Raw genomic sequence first — 23,330 nt, 5'->3', positions numbered from 1 at the left:
TCTCAATCCGAGGCGGTGGCTTTGTGGAGGTCCCCGAGAACAGAGCGACAAGTGGCTTGTGATCAGTCGCCACCACGAAGGGCTTACCATAGACATACAGGTGAAAATGACGGCACCCCCAATGGATGGCAATGGCCTCTTTCTTGATTTGGGAGTATTTCTGCTCCGTCTCAGTGAGGGACCGGCTGGCACAAACGCCACGGGGGCCCAATCCTCATCTCGGTGTCGTCTTTGCAGCAGCACAGCCCCTAGTCCCATGAGACCAGCATCCACTGCCACCAATGTCAGCTTCCTTGGATCGAAGAAGGCAAGCGTGGTGGCCTCTGAGAGTGCCTCCTTCCATGAACGCTTTGTTTTGCTCAGGGCCCCATTTCCAGGGTGTGGAATCTTTGGTGAGCTCCCTCAATGGTAGGGTCAGGATGGCAAGATCACGGATGAACCTCCCATAGTAGTTCACCATACCGAGGAAGCTCCGGACTTTGGTGACGTTGGTGGGGGCGACAGCGTCTTTGATGTCTCTCGCTTTTTCAGGGTCAGGGTTGACTCCGTCGGTGGAGAACATGTATCCAAAGAACTGTAACTTCCGTTTTAAGAATTAGCATTTCTCCCGGTGAAGGGTGAGTCCCGCATCTCGCAGGTGCCGAAGCACTTGAGTTAGGCGATTGTTATGCTCTGGGATGGTCTTTACGTGTATCATAATGTCGTCGCTGACGTTGATCACGCCAGGGATGTCTGTGATGAGTTCCTGTATGATATTCTGGAATACTTCAGCCGCATTGGATACCCCAAAGCTCAGCCTAGTATATCTCCGGAGCCCCACATGCGTTGAGAAGGTTGTGATGTTGCGGGATGCTTCATCTAGCACAAGCTGGTGGTAGCCGGACGTAGATCTAACTTGGAAAACCAGCAAGCTTCGGCCATCTCCCCTATGAGGTCATCTATGGTGGGAGTGATGTGGCGCTCCCTCTTGATAGCGGTGTTGGGCAGCCGCATGTCCACACAGATCCTCACCGCGCCAGGCTGTTTGGGCTTCCGTGTGACCACAATTGGAGAGACCCAGGGAGTGGGACCGGTCGCTTATTCTATTATGCCAGCAGCCTCCAGCTTCTTGAGCTCCTCCTCAACCAGGAGCTGCAGGTGGAAAGCTATCCGCCGATGTCGCAGCGCCACCGGCTGGTCCGTGGGGCCAATATGGACATGGACCTCTTTGCCCCTAAAATTCCAGATTCCTTTGAAGACTTCCGAGAATTCTGTTGGAAGGTGCTGGATAGACTCCTGGTGTACCCCGAAGGCAAACTTCACCACGCCTAGATCTTCCGCGGCTCGGCACCCTAGCAGCATACCTTGTCCGTCTTTGGTGACAAAGACGTTAGTGGTGATGGACTGGGCACCATGAGATATGGACGTTCTGAACTTGCCTCGTATCTTCAGGGGTGTGATTTGACCGTAGGCGAACACGGTGATTGCTGATGGATAAAGCACAGGCGTTGGGTTCATGGTTTGGTGGAGGGCAGAGGCCATGATATTGATGGTAGCACCAGGGTCAACTACCGTCATGACGTCTTGGGGGCCCACACGAATGCTACGCTGGGGTAGGCGTCGCACCTTCTGAGTTGTGGTACCAATCATGTGCACTTTGTGCACTACCCGCTCTTCCTCCTCGTCATCGTCCATGTCGCTTTGCCCTCTGTCTCCTTCTGGCAGGGCATTGACCACTTTCCTGGGCTTGCGGTATTTCTTAGACCTGCAGACTTTCTCAAAGTGGTTAAATCATCCGCACCCCGAGCATCTCTTGCCTTTTGCGGGACACTCAGCCGCCTGATGGGGTGGCCCTCTGCAGTATCCACAGGCTTTAGGTTGTCCTGAGGTTGACGTTCCGGGACCCTTCTTGGCCCATCTCGTCGGAGGCTTTGTCGTTACGGCATTTACAGGCGCCTGGAGGGCTGCTTCCATGTGTGCGGCCGGTGCTTTTGACAGTTCTTTGGTGCTCCCCAGGGTCAGTATGTTGGCGAGGGACTTCCCAGACTCTTCAGACGCGCAGCCCTGAATCACTTGTCCCCTGATCTCCTCCGTTACGTCTGCAAATCCGCACATGGACGCCAGGTTCTTGAGACGGGCGTGATAGGTATCCAGCGATTCTTCGAGTAGTTGTCGCGCCTGCCTGAATATAAACCTTTCATAGTCTTGGTTGGCCATCGGTTCGAAATGACAATTGAGCTCATTTATCAGCGTATGGTGATTCTTAGGCGTAACCTCTACCAGAGTCTTAGCGATATTGTGGATGTCCTTGCCTCCCAGATGGAGTAACATGGCTCTTTTTTGGTCCTTGTGGACTTTTGTGGCCTCGAAGAATATGAGTAGGCGGTCCACCCAGTCTTTCCATTTTGATGCAAGTGATAAGGGCGACCCCTCCATTATAAAGGGCTCTATTGGGGGTATCGTGGACATGATTGGCGCCTTGATGGGTGTGTCTGCTATCTCTGAAAGCTCCACCGCCGCCCCGCTGACTATCCTTAATCACCGCCGCGCTAGGGTGTCAGCCGTCCAGGGGTTGGAGGTGATTGCTCCCTGCGGTGTATGTATAATGACTGTCCTCTCTGCCTCCGGTGTTGTATTGTCTGGGGTATTTATTATTTTTTTTTTTTAGAGCTTGTTGTCTGTATTGGCTGTGTCAGTGCTTGTTGACTGTCCAGGCTGTCGGGACTCGCAGTCCTCTGGCTGGCTGGTTGTTAGGGCCTTTGCACCTCTTGAAGGCACAGGGGGGATGATGCCTCTGAGGTGGATTTCTCCACTCACCCACTGTACTCCACCAGGCCTGTGATGTAGGCCTTCCTCTTCCTCCCCCACTCTCTGTGGTGAGGGCCTCTGACCCCAGCAGGAGACACTACCACTCCTGGCTGGGCCTGGGCAGGGGGGGGGGCGGCAGTAGGGTCTTCTCCAGCCTCGCCTCAGGCAGAGGCCAGCAAAGGGCACTCGCCCGCGCCTCCAGGGGTGTGGGGCCACGTGGCCTGCAGGCCGGGACCGGGCAGGTGGCAGGCCGCGGGGGCGGGGTGTCGTCGCGCGCCTCACCTCGCGGGCCCGCGATGAACCGGCAGGGACTCCGCAGCACTCCCGCCAATCTCCAGGTGCTCCGATTGAGCCGCCGCTGTCAGGGGGCACAGCACGCCGCACTCCGGGGCACGAGCTGCGCGAGCCGAAAGCAGTGCTCGCGGCCACCACACCGCAGCGCCACACACGGCGAGGGCACGCCCACCCTTGTCGCCAGATGTTATGTCGTGAGCCGGCCCCCGACCAGGGCAAGCTCCGACACACACTGGGGCAATCAGGGACACACCTGGGGGCCTTAAATAATCATGCTGAGCCAGTTTGCGTTACTACTGATCTCGCCGCCGTAGCCCTACAGGCGTACGTGCATGCAGGACCCTTTTTATTAAACTTAGGTCACTTGACCTTTACGTCGTACGCCTGTTACGGCACAGGCGGAACACAACAGCCCTGTCCCTGGCTGCAAGGTGATGCATATAGGGCAGACGTAGGCACCCACTTTCACAGTGATAATCACGATTTATGCAACAAAAGCTTTCTTTCAACAATCATTAATATGGTAGTTTATTTATTATTCTTAATATTTTCTTTACAGAGAGTTTGTTGTTGGTAACATGGGTTAGAGAATAGCCTATTATAGTATAAGAGCAGTACTTATGTAGAACGAATTTTATTACTGAAAAATGCACTATGTGAATAAGCCTCTACGAGCACATACCTTCACTTTTCTTACTTTGTGTGCCGTGCCGCACTAGTGTGATTCATGCCAGAAGTATGGATTACAATTTGCTTTGTATTCTCATTTCTTTCTTTTTGTTTTCCCTTATACGGTTTCTCATTTCTCTCATTCTTACTGATTGTTTTAACACACATTCAGCCTTAAAAAAAGCCCTACCTCCGACCTCCAGTATGCGAAACACATATTTGCAGTTTTTACGACTGTTTTTATCAAGAATAAAACCCAAGTTACTGACAACAATCTATCCCTAAAAAAATATTATGAATAATAAATGAACCAACATATAAATAATCGAGTGTTGAAAAAATACTTTGTTGAGCAAAATGTTGTGATTATCACTTTGAAAATCGATGCCCACAGGCTACCTCCTATGCATCAGTAGTTCTAGACGGGTTAGACGGTCTTAACCATGGTTTACAGAAGGCTTTAGGCACCAATGAATTAACCTTTTACAAACAGCTGATACAGAGTAGAACCTAAGAAATTGGGTCCCTCTACCTTCCTTGAATTCACTTACTCTCCACCTTTAATTTGACACAGATCTCATGTATTTATTATTGCTTTTCCTCTCATTATGTTTGACACATGGCAGAGTTTCTAAACAGTTGCGCAAATAGAGAGAACCAAGTACTACAGGTATTTCACACAGCTGGTCCTGGGACGTACGGTCCACGAAAATCTAACCCCTCTTCGTCAGAACCACATTTCAGTCAATAGAAAAACCACCCCAAAAATCTCCAAGTGACAGGAAGTTCCTACTCAGAAAAAATATTTTGAGGCCGGAGAATCCGACGAGCCAATATTCCATTTTACCCGCCTGTAGATACAAAAGACCCAGCAGAGAAATGCATTTAGAGAAGAAAAAAAAACATGATCTGACAGCTTATCGACTTTGCTGAAAGGAAATTTGGAAATTACAAAACAGGTTTGGATAAATTAACACAAAGAACTGAAGAAACCAACTGGGGTGATATGACCAAAAATAATTACAAGAAACCTAACATGGTCATTGACAAATTCAAGGAAGACATTATTAGACACAAAAAGCAGAAATTCTGGAGGGATCGGCTGGACTACCACCTAGGCCGATATCTACATTTTCTAAAAAAGCTAACAATCATTCTAAAACCATATCACAGGAACAATGTACAAACTCTTTACCATCTTTCTATCCCACCTTGCAATGCCATTGACCTTTTTTGAGCAACAATAAATGAATTGTAACTCTACACTAGTAGCTACAACAAAGAACAATTTAAGATCAAACAATGGATGAACTGAAACAGAAAATATGTAGTATATATTATAAAGTGTCCTTGCGAGTAGATATACACTCGAATACGATACATTCACCTAACATCAGAATTCAGAAACGGTATAGGAATACATATAAAGATCCCAGGATACCGCTTTTTGAACACTTTTCTAATCAACAAAAATGTCCACTTTTTTTTTGATCAGCAGACATCCAAACTCTCTAGCGGGGGCAACTGCGTATTGAAACTGCGTAAACGGGAAAGAGAATAGTCCTTACTCTTGGACTCAATGTGACACCATCTAAATAAAGAAGCTCAAAATACACTACTAGTTGTACTAATAACCCAACCCCGATTTCCTATCTACAGCATAAGACCCGTCACCCTTTTAGATCCCTGATTTGACATTGTAGTCCATACTACGACCGTCAACTCTTCTCCATGCCAGGATGCACACAATTACTACTGCAAAGCAAGGATGAGACTCATACCTTCTGGTATGTTGATGATCTTGTATTTGTAGGCACATCAAATTGGACCTTTACCTCGTGCTCACAATTCTATTGAAACAATAGTGTTATAGTATGTTTGCATGTCACATGCTATTGAATGTTTTCTGTATATGTCAGTTTGAAGTAAAACTGATGCCACCTCTGTAGTTTGAATCATCATGTTCAAATCTTCCTGTAACCAAGCACCAGTTATAACAGGATTGTAAGTACTGCAGGGAAAATATGACTTTCTAGGGCTCTTTAGTCATTATTATCTTACTTAAATTACCTGATTCCTTTTTCTAAGTCCTTAGGGTCTAATCTTCTTGCTTACTGGGTCCAGAGGGACGACACATACAGCATATATACTTATGTTCTCTCTTAACTAGTCCCTCAAGTCATGCCCACTTCTAACACCCTCTTACCAAGATGATGAAGTAACAAGACAAGCTTTTCTTGACTTCATACAATTAAGTAGAATGACATAGCCTTTTCGATAGGATGCACGTTGGCTGCGTTTCTATATATGTCTCTTGTTGGACTTGGCCCTTCTGGCAGGTTCACCCCTGAACTTTTTGCTTTTTGTATGTGACCTGGGGATGGTGATTCTTGGTTTCTGCGCACTTTCACTGTGTCCCAGTGGAAAGTGCGTGCGCACTCTGAGTGCGTGTGGTGAAATAGGCCTGCCCTCCCTTAGGAATGCATGGGGAATGTATGTGTCCCTGGTAGTTCCTGATGCGTGGGGTGTGCAGGCTCGAGTCTGGTATGTGCGGACTCGTGTGATTGAATGCTGCGCAATGATGCGTGCAGCGTGTTTGTGTCTAATAGTGGAGAAGTGTGGCTCACTGGTTAGAGGCGGCAGATCCGTAAGCAGAGAACGGCCCGGGACCAGGGTTCGATTCCCGACGCGGCAGGGTCGTGGACCAGGGTCAGCGGACTCGATAATTCTCGCCTCGGTGCCTACTCTAGTCAGAAACCACACTCGGCAACTCTGGGCATCAGCTTGCCTCATCTTCACAACGGCCCCCCCAGACTGCCGGGGATGCTTGGTCGCACCTTAGAGATACCCATCAGGGACCATCTCTCAGGGTGAGCCAGGACGGGTTCCCCAGCGGTCGAAGCGTGGAGATACTCCTCCGGGAGTTGATTCCTAGCGCTATATAAACCCACAATTAATTAATATAGAAGTGCCACTTCTAGAAGTGTGCCGGTCTGTGCAGTGAATGTGCTGGCTTGTGATTGGCTGGAGCTGGCTGGGGTGCCAGGCTCCCTGAGTCATGATGGGTCTGCCCCGGTGGTGAGTGTTGAGATTAGCATGTGTGATGTGAGGGAGTGGTGCACCTGGGACCTGAATAGGGCTGGGCTTTCCCCACACAATGCTGGCTCCGCCCCCTGTGGTGCGACTGATAACCATAGCCTAACTAGTGAATAGGAAGGGTGGCTGAGCACATCAAGAGTGCTCCAAAACCAGCTGCGACTGGTTTCTCTCCCACCCTGCACCCAGACAAAGGTTTTCACTGTATAAAAAGGGGCTGTGTCCCCCTCCTTGAATCCTTTCCAGAGAGGGGCTGCTGCTGCTGTGTGCCAGGAGGACCGCCACTGGGGATTGCCTCCCTGCCTAGGAGGACCCTGTGAGCTGGCTCTGGGCCCAGCCTTGCCCCCCCTCGTACTGAAGGACTTTGTGCTGGACTCTGGTGCCATTAGCGCTGGGGAGTGCTTTGCTTTTACTCCTTTTATCCCCTAGCGCTTGGGAGCGCTTTCTTGTTTCTCTAGCAGGAGCCCACCCTGCATTTGGCCTGTATTTTTATTATTTGTCGAGGCAGGTGCCCACCCTGCTTATATGTGGCCATTTTTGTTTATCTAGCAGGTGGCCAGGCCGCGGTAGATTTAAATTAAGGAGGGAGCCTACCCCTCGTTGTAGCCCCGAGATCCCCGCCGCCAGCCCGGAGAGCGATTAGGAGGCGCTGTCCCGCCTCCATACCCCAGGGCCACGCTGCGATTGGCCGCAGCCGCGACCTGGAAGTACTTGCTGCCCAAACCGGAAGTCAGATAAGCTGCGGTGGGACGTGGCCAGGCCAGCAACAACCAGGAAGCGGACGGGAGCCCACCCCGCGCTCCTGTGGCCGGAAGAAGTCTGCCGGATCCTGGCCGGGGCTCCCGAGGACGAGGGAGAGCCCCGGACCGCCTGCTTGTGAGGCAGGATTGAGAGGGAGCCTTGGAGGCTCCAAGGAGACCGCGAGGTAGGAGAGCCCCGAGGAGCGGGAGCTCTCCAGTCCCAGCCGCCGCGAGACCCGGTGAGTGGCTGCGAAGGAGAAGGGGGGCGTCGGGGCACATTGCCGGTGCCCGCCCCTCCCCTCCAGTGCGGGGGCATTTTTGTCTATTTCAAGCCTGTCAAGGCTCCACGATCTTGGGGGCATTTTGGTATTTAGAGTCCCCCGAGCGGGACTCCCAACGCAGAAGGCAGCATTTATCTTGAAAAGCCCGTGGGGGCCCGCGCAGTTTCCTTGTCCCCTAGAGCGGCCCCGGTTGACAGAGGGCCACTCCAACAACGAGTGGGGCATTGGTGCAGAGCCCACGAGGCTCTAGGGGGCATATTTGTTTTACGAGCCCTGAGAGGCTCGAGTGCCGCATTGATTTCCAGTCCCCAGAGGGGGGACTCCAACGACAACTCTTGTTGTTCAAGAGCCCACGAGGCTCGTGAGGGCCCACATTTGTTGCAGAGCCCCGAGGCTCCTGGGGGCATTGAGGTATTTGTCTTGAGCCTGAAAGGCTCCACAGTCACGGGGGCATATTTGTTTACAGGCTTCCTGCTACAACTGCCCAGCACTTAGTGGGCAGCTGCTCCGTTTAGGCCCCTGACATTTGGGACAGTCACTGGTTGTGGCCTAAGGTGATTTCTGCGCAATTGTGTTCTTTGCTGCACCTCTGAATGTGTTTTTAATGCGTCATGTGCTTTTCCTTACACCGCTGAATGTATGTTTATGCATCATGTGTCTTCTTCCCTACACCTCTGAATGTTGTGATGCATCATGTGTAATGTGTTCATGCCTATACCCCTAAATGTATAGTGATACTTAGGTGGTTGTTCCTTCTAGTATAGGTGTAATAGTGAGGTCCTGGTTCCCTGCGTGACATTCTCCTAAGGTGGTTAGGGTTGCGTAGGTGGTACTTACCTGTTACCAGTGGTTACTGGTTGTGTGCTTTATTTTCTATTTGGTTCTACAATTGTTCTATGTGTAAAGGGTTGTCCCTACAGAGTGCTAATCCTACCAAGTGCTAGTTCTAAAAGTGTTTCTTCCTGACAGTGGCACCCGTGGCCCTGTCCCATGCGCCTAATCCCCTGTAAATTCTGCCCGTGCCTATGGCACATTCTAAATTGTGTATTTATTATCTAATGTGTTTTGTACAATACAAAGGCTATTTTTTATAGAACCTTGTGTGGAGTTTCCTTTGTGGTGGGCCTTGGGTGTTGTTGCTGGGGGTGCGTGCGCAAACACTTAACTTACATTGCCTCCGAGTTTAGCCTTACTGCTCGTGTCACGTTACCAAGGGGGTGAGCAGGGGTTATCTTGGCGTGTAACTCCCTTGCCCTGACTTAGAGTGGTGGTCTCTGACTGACTTTGGCGCAAGCCTTGGCCAGCCAGAGATCCCATTTCTAACATCTCTTGACATGATGGTAATCATTACTATGACCAAAACACCCATGATCAGAATATCCTCCGTAATTACCGTTACGGATTAACTTTTACTACACAGATTGGAGACTCATACCATCTTTGCACCTGGTAGCTCATGATCCAAGAGCAGCCTTACTGCTTAATTCAACTCCTACCAACATGGCAGCACACTAAGCACATGATATAGGCGCAATGACCACGTAGTGTGCTCTCAAACAAAAACTGAATAAAGACGCCAGTCTCATTACAGTGTTTTCATACTACATGTTCATTTGCACTCTGGACAGCTTAGAGACGGACAACATACAGACCATTGGGTAAGCTACTCAGTCTGCAAAGGCTCTGTGCCTCTTCACATCATTCAAGGCAGATTCTTACTACAAGATTGTTTATTATTTAAGGAGATATCATAGCTGGCTGCTCTATTGAGTTGTATTAAGTACAACCCTCTGGACTTGTTCCTCCCATTCACTCCATTTTCCAAAGTACTTACCAGCATTGACTGGTAAGTATATACCAGCGGTATATACTGAATATATAACAGAAAGACTGTTATTGCCAATTATCTCCCAAACACAGAAGACAATTAAAACACAAACCACTGCCCTAGAATCCAACTTAAAGCTTGCAATCTATAATTCTTAAAAGTAGGCCGAGTCTGTAAATGGTTACTATGCCTTTTTGTTTTTATCCTTGAAAAAGCCCAAATCTTGAAAAAGCCACCAGCCTAACAGTGATGGCTTGCTGAAAAAATATTTGGTTGCATATATTCTTGTGATTATCACTTTGAAAGTAGGTGGCCACATTCGACCTTAAATCCATCAGTAGTTTCAGGCAGCACAGAGGGCTTTAACCGTGGTTGAAAGAATGTTTTAGGCACCACTTAATGTATCTTTTATAATTAAGTTAGCAAATAAGGTGTAGGAATTTGTTCAATTTGACTTTACTGATGTAACAGTGAAGTGATTTGGCAACATATCCAATGACAAATATCCTATCCTGAATTATGTTCCATTGTAAAATAATCACTGGTACCAAATTAGCCCTGAAAAGACAGTGTAGAGATATAGATGAGGGTTTACACATGGCCTTCTGGTGGGCTTGGAAGCCATGCCAGGCAGGCCAAGGAGAAGGGGCAGAATCAATGCTACTGAAAGATCAGTGGTAGACTGTGTCAGTATTGGCAAAAGTGCCCCCTTTGAGTGACAATCCTCTATAGTGATTCATGGGATGAAGGCACCTATCAAAGTTGTTGAACACCCACAAACCTCCAACTTTTTTTAGATCATCGCAAATCTTTGGCAGGCAGTTGCCAACCCTGAAAATGGTCAGAGATTTACTGATGTCAATGGCAGCAGTCAATATTTTTTCATGGTTGAAAAGGTGAAGGAACACTTCTGAATTTTGTATTAGTAGTAGAAGGGTTTTTTGGGAGAAAAATATGTGCACAGTTGAGAAACTAAAGGTTTTACCATGCAAATTCATTTTGTACAACATTTCTGCATGCTGACATTTCAGGTGTATATTTCTAGGAGTATCAACAATACTCACGGACTCGGTAGAATACTCCTGATTATGTTCAAAAGTTTAAAAAAGTCTAAAAGTCATTAACAAAAAGATTTTATTTTTATTTTTAAGAATTGGGCACTTTCTTATCAATTTCTAGAGGAAGATGGGGGAGTTATTCGCGCACCTAACAACTCCTTATCTACTCTAATAATTGCCAACACATAATCTGAATGCTCTTTTCAACAGGACTCCACTTGTACAGAGGCTGTACCACAATGTTTGGTACATGTAATGCATTTCAGCTAACCTACTAACAAGAGGAATAGGGTGGTTGTACAGAACGTGCCCTAAATTGTATTTTACAAGATCTTCGCCTTTCAAGCATTTTTACCATGATTTCATGTTGATTTGACAAAACAATTTCTCATCACCAATCATCACCCAATCTGTGTGCTGCGGTATCCCGGTGTGCCATCAAATCTACCCAGGGGTGTTGTGACCAGTTGCGCACCAAGCACACAGTTTGGAAACCACTGCGTTAGATAACTCACAAATGTCATGCATTCTGAGTGGTTCTGGAGTTTTGTTCAGGACATCCCCTTGTGGAGTTGGTTTGGCCTGATTTCGACATTCCTTTTGGATCGTTGCTTTTGATCTCAGCAATCGGGGACTAGAATCACCCAACGGCGCTACAGCAAACGGAACCTCTCATATATAGCTCCTTCAATTATCATCCCACCTTGCAGGGCCAGTGCTGTCTCTTTTGTACCAGGGGCCATGCGAGGACATCAGCCAGAGATATTTATTTATTTTGTAATGGAACCTGCCGGATCCCTTCTCTCGACAGCAAACGGTGTTTTGTCCCAAGTTGCTGGCTCATTATGCTGTAGCCTCCCTCAACCAGTTCCAAGATGGCGTCAGGGAGCCGCTGAGAGTGAGGAGGGGGAGAAGAAGTACAGCAAATAGGAGTAGTATGGAGCAGGGAAGTCTCCCCACCCCGGTGTAGGACAGTGCGCAGGCCGCCTTCGATGTATAAGTGCGTGTGATCCTGGCCCTCCTTTTCTTCCCAATGTCTGTGTTGGAGCTCACCCCCCATTCCCGGTGTGTGAACTGCCCCTCCCCTGTGTTACATCACTGACTCCCCCTGTATATGTGCACTCTGGCTGCCCCTTCCCTTGGATCTTCATTATTATGGTGCTAGCACGATGGGTGAGAAGCTAGAACTGAAGCTCAAGTTCCCAGTGGGAGCCTAGCCCTCGCTCTACCCCTATCCACTGCCAGTCTATGGGAGTACCAGCAGTAGTCAAGCGTGACTGTTGAGAGTTTGAGGGTGCAGCCTTTGGAGGGAGGGAGACACAAGAAGTGATATGATGAGCAACTTGAATCAGGAGGGGCGTGGCTAGCAGCCGATGAAGAAGGTCGCAGCCTAGCGAGGCTCCCGACCCTCTGCCCGGCGATCCGCAATTAATCCTTTCTAAGACCCGGGATCCCCACGCAAATCGGGCGGATCCCGAGTACTGCACCCGGGCCTGCTCCAGTGCGAAGCTCGAGCTGGTGGAGCTGCTGCAGCGGCCGCCGCGCGCTGCGGAGAGCCCGGGCCACCGTCACACAAGATGGCGGCTCCCAAATAGCCGGGCGCTGAGCGATCCCAGGGGCTCCTTCCCCGGCGCCTGACTGCACTGAGTGAGGCCGGCGGGCCCCTACTGCACGGACCGGAACCTTCAGGACAGCTGCCGACCCCCGCCTGCGGCGCGACTGGAGGAAAAGAGCTGCCAGCAGAGAGACCCGGCGAGACCCCGCCCCACCCGGAGCACCAAAATCCACGTCCCGGCTTTGGGGCCTGCGGTCCCGGCGGGGACGGCCCAGCCGAACACGGAGGGGGTCTCGGAGGAGGACGTGGTGACGGGAGGCGGCTGGCCATTGGAATCCCGCCGGCCCGACTGCTGGGACTGAGCGGGGACGGCAGAGCACCGCAACTGCAGGACGTGAGGATCGGAGCCCCGGCTACGGGTCTTGCCCTGTTGAGGCCTGCGGCCCCATCACCATCGCAGGCCGCTTCCTCGGGCGGCATTGACGGGGTCCGGACCGCGGGGAGGGACCAGCCGGCGCTCTGCTGATCCGCCGGGCCCGTCGCGGTGCCCTGGGTGGCGGCGACCCTGCGGGGGCCCAGCCCCATCGAGCACCTGAACCTGAGCTCCCCTGCATGACTCGAGGGGCGGCTGGGGCCCTGACTGCCAGCCTGGGAGGCGAGTTTCCCCTGTCACTGACCCTGGCTGAGAGGCGCAGTTCCCTGCGCGTTATACCGGACGCTGGGAGCTCGTCGACTACCGCCGCATGCTACTGGGCCTGTGCTGCGCCTGAGGCGGACATCGTGATACTGCCTTGTGCGGGGACGCACGGCGACCTTCACGGGAGTGCCGGGGGACCCAACTAGCCAGCTGACCTGCATGGGGCGCGCACCCCGAGGAGAGAGACCGGCTTGTGGGCGCGCCACTACTATCCACCAGGGCCCAGATTTAGGCGAGGAGCCCGGCTGCTCCCATTGCAGCGGTCCCGGAGTTGCAGTTGGGGCCCAGGAGGAAGTCTTTTCAGTCCCCCAGTTGACACACGGGGGTCAGTCCGGTGCGGGAGGAGATTACCACCGCTGCATATCCCTGAGACTCAGCTCGACGACGCAGGTGAGACATGGGAAAGCCCAGAGGCCCCAAAGGGGACGGGAGTCTTGCCTCAGAAACGCCCGAAGATCCCACGCAGCCTGCATCGGACCTACAACAAATGCAGGACAGGATCCTGGAGGCAATAGCCGCTACGAAAGATGCCTTGCACCACGACATTGCGCAGGTGTCGGCTGGGCTGGGGCTCCTGCGCGCTGACCACGCGAAACTAACGGACAGAGTCAAGGAAGCGGAGGCCACCCTAAAGGACGTTGTACCAGCACAGAAGTCGATGGATGGGAAGCTCACGGAGGCGCTGGACCGGATTCATACCCTGGAAAGGAGAGCCGAAGACGCTGAAAATCGCAGTCGGCGGAACAACGTGCGCCTCCCAGAAAAAAAAGAAGGAACGGACATGGTAAGCTACCTGCATGAATGGCTGCAATCAGTGGTGGCCCCGGAGGGCCTGTCCCCCTTCTTCACTCTGGAGCGGGCGCACCGAGTGCCGTCGAGACCTCCGAAGCCGGGACTCCCGCCTCGCCCAGTGGTCATAAAACTGCTACATTACAAGGACAGGGACTGGCTGTTGCAGCGAGCCAGGGAAGCGGGTCCGTTCCAGGTCGACAACAGTAAAGTGACGCTATTCCCGGACTACACGTTCGAAACTCAAAAACTACGCGCCTCCTTCCTCTCTATCAAAAAAGAGCTCCGCGCGGAAGGCATACAATACTCGCTGCTGTTCCCGGCCAGACTCCGAGTAGTAGTGGACGAGAACACCCTGTTCTTCCCGACGTCAGCAGAAGCATGGACCTGGTGGGACACCCACAAAGCCGGCACGGATGGGGCTCGGTTTCGGGCTGAAGAGGAGTGCCAGGAACATTCACTCAGGCGATCGAGACGACACCGAGGGCGCGGAAAGGGCCCCAATCGGCCGACGGACTTTCAAACAGCGGATGAACGTAGAGCAGCACTGCAGGCGGTGAAGGAGGTATCGGGGTCAGCACTGCCCCAATCGGAGAAGGACTCGGGCTCGGAGGGCCAGGGTACGGGCTCGGACACTGAACTTTCAGAGCTGGGAGGAGCCAGAGGCCCGAAGGTCACGCCACAGACATCGGGAGAAATCATCGAGAGCTGAACCTTCGATAAGGTACCTGGTTGAGTTGCGGGGGCTTACTGCAGCTACTGAGAACTTTGGAGCAGACCGCTGTAAGACTGAAGTGTTATGGGACTTGCGGTGTATTGTAGGGCGGGGGGTTAGGAGACAGCACCTACAGGCTCCAGGGCTAGCGTGCGCACCCCGAGGCCCATAAGGCCAACGTAGCATTGACTACGTATTAGAGAAGTTGTGAGCACGTTGCTCAATTGTTTGGATGGGTGCGACTCTTTTGAAGTTAAGTCCCGTTCTGGGGGAGGGGGGGCCTGGAGAGGTTGGGGAGACTCTAGGAGCAGCTTGGGGAGGGGGGGTCGGGGGACGATTGGGGAAGGGTGGGTTCGGGGTCCAATCTGTGGTCAGGATGCAAACCACTAGAGGTCCACTTTACCTCCAATGGGACAATGGCTAATGTGGGTCCGTTGAAATGTGTGTCCTGGAATGTGCGGGGCTTAAATACAATGGCGAGAAGACACAAAATCCACTCGTACCTGGTTCGCAGAGGGGTGCATATAGCATTCCATTTAACCAAAAAAGAGGGAATTGCGCTCCAGCGGAGGTGGAGGGGCCACTTATTCTATACTGCGTACTCTGCGTTTGCTAAGGGAGTGCTAATTTGGGTTAGAGCGGGAATCCCCCTCCAGGTGACTAGGCACACAGAGGACCCGGACGGGAGGTATGTGGCAGTTGAGGGACTACTTGGAGGTCGACACATAGTGCTCTGTAGCATTTACGCACCGAATGTGGAGCAAGCAACATACTTTACAAGACTCTCCAGGGTGCTAGCCAGCTACTTCACAGGTCCTGTGCTGATGGGAGGGGACTTCAACTCCATAGAGGATGTTACCCTAGATAGGTCGCACCCACCGCTTCGCACTTCCCCTGCACACCGGTTGGCGAAATGCAGGTCCGAATGGCAGAGTACATGGGACCTAACCGACTGCTGGCGCGCACAGCACCCCACTGAGCGGGATTACTCCTTCTACTCTAGTCTGCACGACTTACACGTGCGCCTAGATTCCTTTCTGTGCTCCCCTGCGGTACTTACTGCGGTGGCCCGGACCGAATACTTAGCACGTACGTTGTCTGACCACAATCCGCTCCTCCTGACGCTGGATTGGATGACTGAACCTCCTAAAATCCCATCATGGCGACTGCGGCCGTACACACTGGATGACCCGCCCTTCCGTGCCGAGCTGGGAGAACGGATCACCCAATATTTTGTGGAGAACGAGGGCACCGCCTCGTCCAGAGCTGCAGAGTGGGATGCATTTAAAATAGTAGTGAGAGGACATTGCATTGGGAAGTACGCGGGAGTACGCAAGACATTGGTAGAAGACCTAGAAAAGGCTGAGCGCACACTACGTGAAGCGGAACTGGACCGACCTAATCACCTGAATTACAGGAGACAGTAAGTGGGGCGCGGGAAGCGGTAGCAGTTGAGGTGGAGCGCCTTCGTAGCTTCGATTATAGGACATACTTAACGAAGACTCTTGCTGAAGGAGACAAAACTGGAACTCTCATGGCCTGGTTGGCAAACCCCAATAGGAATAGTCAACCGATTCTGGCCTTACAGGGAAGTGGGGGTCACACCCATACTGCACAATCCGCAATACTAGACTGTTACAGATCCTACTACGAGAGATTGTATAGGACTGAGCTCAGTGACCACACTGAAGCGCTGGACGCCTTTCTGAGCGACCTGCAGCTCCCGCACCTAGAGCAAGAACAAGCTGACGCCCTGGGAAGCCCAATAGACTTGGCCGAAATAAGGGGAGCAGTGAGGCGAATGGCGCGTAATAAAACACCGGGGATGGATGGGTTGCCCATTGAGTTCTACGGGAGATACTTAGACCAACTAGCCCCGAGACTCCAGGTGATTTATAACGAGGCCAAGGAGGTGGGCAGACTCCCCCGATCGATGAGCGAGGCCATAATGATCCCTTTATTGAAACCACGTAGAGAGAGCACAGACCCTGCATCCTATAGGCCATTATCTATGCTAACGACCGACTACAAAATATTGAGTACGGTGCTGGCCACCAGGCTCCTAACCCATATGCAAGATTTGGTCCATAAAGACCAATCTGGTTTTATTCCCACAAGAAACACTACACACAACATTCGTAGACTACTTAGGCTGGTGGACACTCCGCCCCCTGGGGCGAGATCCCCCTTGGTGTTGGCGGTCGACATAGAGAAGGCCTTTGACAGCCTAGAATGAAACTACCTATATAGAGTGATGCAAGGATTTGGCCTAGGAGAGGGATACATACGATGGACGAAGGTGCTCTACTCCTCAGCGAGGGCAAGGGTAAGGGTCGGAGCGTTAGTGTCGGACCAATACAAAGTGACTCGGGGAACCAGACAAGGGTGTGCACTTTCTCCCCTGCTATTTGCGCTTGCGGTGGAGCCTCTTGCGGCTAAGGCTAGGAAGGGAGATTATTACAACGGGCTTGTCCACAGAGGAGAACTCCATTACATCTCCTTATATGCGGATGACCTCCTCCTCTTTTTGGACAATGCGGAAGAGGCTGTGGAGGGTGCCGAGAGGCTACTAGAGCGCTTTGGCAATATATCGGGGCTGCGGGTTAATTGGTCAAAAACCTGTCTCTTCCCACTACGGAGGGGGGAGGAAAGCCCTTCACTCCGCCAGACCCTTCGCTGGGAACCCCATTGCCTGAGCTACCTAGGGGTGCACATCTACCACGAACCGGCGGACCTCCTAGACGGTAACGTAGGCCGCTGCATCCGTGCCTTGAGGAGTTGTATGTCCTTCTGGGCCACTCTGCCCCTTTCGACGGCTGGCCGAGTTGCACTTCTGAAAATGGTGGCTCTGCCGCGACCTTTAAACAATTGAAATCGATGCTGGCGTCCTTTTTATGGGGAACGGGCAGACGCAGGATAGCACTGGCGACGCTAACCCGCCCTAAAGATGAGGGGGGCCTAGCTGTCCCGGATTTTGAGCTCTACTACTTGGCAGCTCAGTTGCAATTCTTCACGCAGGAAGTAGCGAGAGTGTATCGCGGCCCGGAGCAGGGGAGGGAGAACGGCACGCCCCGCCATGTCCTGGCATATATCACTCTGCAACAAAAACTACTTCTACGGGGGCTCTCCCAGGAGGAACGGACCCTTCGGTTGTGCTGGAACCGCTCGCAAAAGCGAACCGGACCCGGTCACCCTTATGCTCCCGAGATCCCACTGGGCATGGTGACGGCGCTCCCGCATGGCGGCGACTGGTCGGGACTGCATCGCTGGGAGGAGGCAGGGTTGCAAATGATGGGCGACCTCTATGAGGACGGGGTGTTGTCCCCATACCAGGCCTTGCAAGAGCGGTACGATCTTCCGAGGGGGGACTACCTACTGCATGCGGCGGTGGTGAGAGCCATACAGGCACACTAGGGGGGGGGGCCCTGATAGAGCCTGTAACAGCGCTGGCGTGCCAATATACCATGATGGCGGCGGGAACATTTAAAGCCGTTACGTGCCTCTATCGCAGAATGCACACGGAAACCCTACTGCCACTTACACCACTTAAGAATAAATGGGAAGCGGACCTGCACTTAGACATCCCAGACACGACATGGTCACAGCTGGTGCGGAGAGCCAGAAAGAGCACTAGGAACGCGCGCTTTCAATTGATACACCTCTATATCCTCCACAGAGCTTACCTCACCCCGGGTAAAATCACAGCGTACTTTCACGTAGCAGACGCGGCATGCCCTAGATGCAATCACATAGGAGCTGACCTAGTCCATATGTTACGGGGTTGTCCCTGTTTGCAAGAATATTGGACGGAAATTGAAGAGACCCTGAACGCAGTCACAGAAAGGGAATTGCATTATGACAGCGCAGTCACTATTTTACATTGGTTCCCTCACACGAAGAAGAACAAACTGTCGAGTAAATTTATAGACATGGGCTTACTCATAGCGAAGAGAGAGCTGACCAGGGGGTGGAAATCAAAGATGGGGCCGACACATAGGAGGTGGCTGAATGAATTCCTGAAATGGGCGACTGCGGAGAGCACGATACGTTACCAAATGGCTCGCCGTAGTTCAGATGACAAGGCGCAAGAAGCAACGATGGCGTGGGAAATACTAGTGCAGGCACTAAGGGATAGCGCAATAGAAGAGGAAGGAGAGGGGGAGACCCAAGACGTGACAACCCCAGCAGTGCTTGTCACGTCCGCAGCGCTTCCACAGGACGCACACACGCAGTAACACGCATTAGCTCCGTAGTCCCACGATTTAGGCACACATGATTGCACCGAGCACAGACGCAGACACCGGGAGGGGAGGGGGGGGGGTCAATGTTAGGGGTTCCCACAGTAGACCAAGTGCATCTTTGTTGGACCATCAGTGCGACACAACACATTAAACGATTAAAAGCAGAGGGTAGAGAACCTTGAATGTTGACAGTGGTGACGGGCTCGGCCCGCAGAGAGTACTGTATTGCGAATTGATGCCGCCCTGCCTCCTGGATGAGGGCTGAATGGCTGTGTCCAACACAACTGGAAAGCACTCTATGAACGGTAACTCTGTACTGTATGATACTCAATATGGCACTGTATGTTATACATAACCCTGCAATAAAAATTGTTTTATTAAAAAAAAATTAGCAACTTGAATCAGCAAGTCCAGGTTTGTGGGTTGAGTGAAGGAAAAACGGTGCTGTTTGGGCAGGAGCGGCACGGACGAGGGAACTGGGAATTCTGGGTACTTTTCAAAGGGAGACTAGACTTCAGTTGCCTAGATTGCTGGAGTTTGAGGGATGCACTTTATGGGGAGTCGATTCATGATGAAAAGAGGTGCTTTGTTCACTGAGGCAGGAAGGGTCCTGGGAAGAGACTGAGGTGGGGGTAATATGGTGCATTTTTGTATAGCTTTATGGGGAGGCATTGTTGAGGTGGACAGCTGTAGTTTAGTTGGAAAGAGGGTGTAAATATGGGACTCCTGTTCTAGTGGGCTGACATTTCTTTTTAAAAGACTTGGACCACCACTGAATACTTACAGCTATGCTATTAAAAGTGCACATTTATTCAAAGCAAGCGGCACACTGCATCTGAAATTCAAATGTACGTTTTTTCCCTCCCCGGGGGTTGTCTGTTAGCTCTTCTAGCAGGGTGCTGGAGGCTGGAAGATGACAGTTGCTTGTTTGATTTTAAAGAAACAGCATCAGTTTGGCCGAGAGACAATTTAAAAAAAATGAAAATCGTTAAAACAAATTCCATATGCAGAACCCCAGTGCTGAAGAGTATTGTTTCTGACTTAACCAATTAAAATGTTTAATTAAACAACTTTAATATTTTTCTTTTGTTACATTTATGTTTATAATACCTTCATCGGCTTCATCTCAATTATTTTCAGGGAGGAAAATGGAAGTACTCCCAAGGCAGGGGTACATCCCCCGCACCCTGCAAAAAAAAGTAACATAATGGGGAGCCCCGGACAACAGCCAATAGGTCAAGGGAGCTGAGGGTCGAAAAAGTTTGGGAACCACTGATCTATCCCTTTATATGGGTTATTGTTCCTGGGATCCATTTGGGCACAAGTTACACTATAAAGTCACCAAAAGAAAAATCAGCTCAATTAAGTAAAAGGGAAGAGCAGTGTGAATGCACAATCATACCAAATCCACAACTGAAAGTATGCTACAAGTTTTTCTGAATAATATTACCAGTATCACCACTTAAACGTTTTACAACTTTGGTAAACATTTCAGAATGGGATCTCTGTAAGGTAAAAAAAATGTAAACAGGCTTTGCTTATCAAGAAGCAAATGTTGCCCTCTTTGATACCGCACAGTGGTCGGTTATCAATCTTTCACCTCATTGTACCATATTGTACAATTATCGAAATGCAAGCAACAAGTAAAAGATCAAGCACACATGGTAGCACCACATGGTCCAAGAATATCATCGGTAATTAAGAAGACAATTTTAAAAATGAACATTTGTAAACTATTCATTTTGATTGAATCTGTCAATTTTGTGTGTCCATTGGAGTAGATAATTCAATAAAGAAAGCATGGAAGTAGTGACCTAAAAACAAATACCAGGAACAGTTAACTTTTGGTTTACAATATGATGTGATCACTTAAATCATTAAAGCCCTGGAACAAAGGGCATCATTTTGCACAAGCAGCACATATATCCACCAATTCTCACATTAATGAAAGAAGTAAGAGACTGTACTGTACCTCCGTTTGTATTTTGCCAAATCAGCATCCACAATATCTGCCAGTGGGAGATTAAATAAACTGAAGGCAGCATGTACAATCACCCTAAAATAGAAATGCAGATCATTAAAACTTTTTTAAAATGTCTCTCTTTAAAGAAAACATGATAAACCTTAGCAAAGAAAGTCTGAACTTTGTTATCAGAATCAAGGTGTTTATTCATCGCTATAGAATCAGTTGTCATGTTAGTTTTCTGTGGAACATCATTTATGATAAACCACTTCAAAAAGGAAGAAAAAAAGCACAAATATATATACACTTGTCCATCAGAGGAGAATGGAGCAAACAGATTTCGAACTGAAGAAAATAATGATAAGAAGCAGTGTGTTTGGGTATTGAATATTTGTCGATCTGGACGAATGGCTGCATTGCAGAATTCTGTACCAGGAGACCATGGTTCAAATCCTGGCCAAACTGTGTGACTTTGGCAAACCACTTTATGTTCTTGTGCTTCAGGCCTCTTGTGAAGCTGCTAATTTCGTACATTGTCCTATTTTTCACATTAACATTTCTGCCGTGACCTTTTGCAATTATTTGCGTGCACAACAATGTTGGATTTGTTTCCTTGAAACTACTTTGTTTACACATCTAGCTTTGCACAACATTATCACAATGCCACGAACATAATGTACAAGGCCCTTCTACGCACTATGTACAAATGTAATTTCTATCTTCACCCACGGGGCAACAGGGCTATCTAGATATACATAACATCACTAATCCATACGCACATCGCAAGGCTGCTTTCTATTATAAATAAAGAGCATCCCATGAGATTAGCAGAAGAGGCACTTCAGCTAACACCAAGGGTCCCTGCATACTGAGACTTCACCATGCAGTAGTCTGACATCTCGTGAAGGATGTCCAGTTTGTGACCAAGCCCCATCCAGGTAATGGGGTTGGATTGTCCCTTGGGGAGAATCTTGGCTCTACACCGACACACACTCTAGGTACACTTACAGTAGGGTTTGCATAGTAGAAGTACGCCTGATTACTGCCTTGTTTGTATGCCTGCATATATACACGGTTCAAGCACCATGGTAGAGCTGTACCTACTATTTACTCTTATGGTGCTTGTAATCACTTTCATCTACTGATTATTGCAGCACATGTATTCTATACAAGAATAACGTTGGTTCAATAAATATATTGAAAACGTCCCACTGTGTATTCTGTGTATTTCTCTGAGCACTAGTGAGTGCGAGTGACTGAGCGAAAGGATCTGATCTGTTTTCACGATCGCTGAGGGATCAGGGTGGTCATGTTCAGTGGTTGCCAGGAGCCATTCACTCCCTGGTAAGGTTAGTGGGGCTTGTCGTGGCACAGTGAGCTAGCTGATCTCTAGGCCAACATATCCTGCGGGGGTGCTCCGAATCAGTCTAGGCACCTCACCCAAAGTTTATGTAGTCCAACAAACGCGCAGGTCCTATGGATTAGTGGGAACTACACGACAATATAATTCCTTTCTTTTTATTCAATCTACACGGAGCATTAGTCTCATCAGTAGATGGGGCTACATATTTCAGACTGCCACAGCCTTTAACTGATAAATATGCAATAGAAAGCTTGTGTTATCGTTTTCAAGCTATGAGAGTGTAAAATTAAATAGAGTGTATGGGCCATGATGGAGAACATACAGATTTACAGGAAAACATACTTATCATTCTACTCTAACTTCAAATAAGAACTCTAGACTCCTTAAAAGTAGGGGAGGGCAATTCACCAATGCTTCAGAGCCTTATATTGCAGGCTTTTGAATGATAAACACAAATACCACAACATCACATACTGGGTCACTGACAGAATGGAAGGAGGCTTCAGAGGTTTAGCATATCTTTACAAACTATACAACACAAGTACAAATCAATTATAATCATCACTAAGACAATGAAGTCTTCTTTCTAGATAGCTTACTTATTGGAAACCTGAAGAGAAGGTGGCTTAAAGAAGTCCATGTAACTTCAACTGATAGAATAAGCAGTAGCTTAGTCTCAATCTTTGTCTGGAAGTCCAAGTCATTGTTTAAAATACATAACATTGATACAGGTTGACAAGATATGAACCTTTACTTGTGCAAATACAAATTCAGTGAAATGCACATTTTCCACACAATTACAAAGCAGTATTTGGTCTACCGCATTATTTGATGCTTCATCCAAAAGATACTTAATGGATATGTACATATGTTCACTTTTCATAAGTAAATTATGTGCACATCCCAATTACAAATAGATGCACTCCTTGCTTTGTGTTCAGGCACTAAATAGCTGACATTCGGTCAAACAGGAAATGAAAAGCAGCCATGGAAAAGGTTATAATATCTGTCTGTGAGAAATTGGGTTTTTGGTTGAGTGGGTTGATAATCCTGCTCAGGCAAAGGAGAGAAGCCAGGCCAGGCAGCAAGATGGCCGCTCTATAGAAATGCTCTGCGGCCAAAAACAGAACCCGTCATTTATCCTCATCCAGTGAGTTCATCCAGGATACTTAAGCCCCTGTATTCCTGGCCCAGATCGCAGGAAACCTCTATGGGCCTACTGTGGGTCCTGGCGGGGCGGGAGGTGATGTCTAA

At 49.7% G+C, this 23,330-nt stretch overlaps 1 protein-coding gene across 3 annotated transcripts in view; it reads right to left on the bottom strand.

Annotated features, from left to right (window-relative positions):
• The window catches only part of LOC144786143 (transmembrane protein 180-like), a 165,685-nt gene that overhangs the window by 41,895 nt on the left and 100,460 nt on the right, over positions 1-23,330 (bottom strand). For all 3 annotated transcript variants that reach the window (XM_078665128.1, XM_078665127.1, XM_078665126.1), the window contains exon 6: positions 20,723-20,806. In XM_078665128.1, the coding sequence (XP_078521254.1) occupies positions 20,723-20,806 (84 nt within the window). The remainder of the gene's footprint in view (positions 1-20,722; positions 20,807-23,330) is intronic.

Source organism: Lissotriton helveticus, chromosome 10 (genome assembly GCF_964261635.1).
Source record: "Lissotriton helveticus chromosome 10, aLisHel1.1, whole genome shotgun sequence".
In the NCBI taxonomy this organism is placed as follows: Eukaryota; Metazoa; Chordata; class Amphibia; order Caudata; family Salamandridae; genus Lissotriton; species Lissotriton helveticus.
This window is presented reverse-complemented; position numbering and strand designations above follow the sequence as displayed.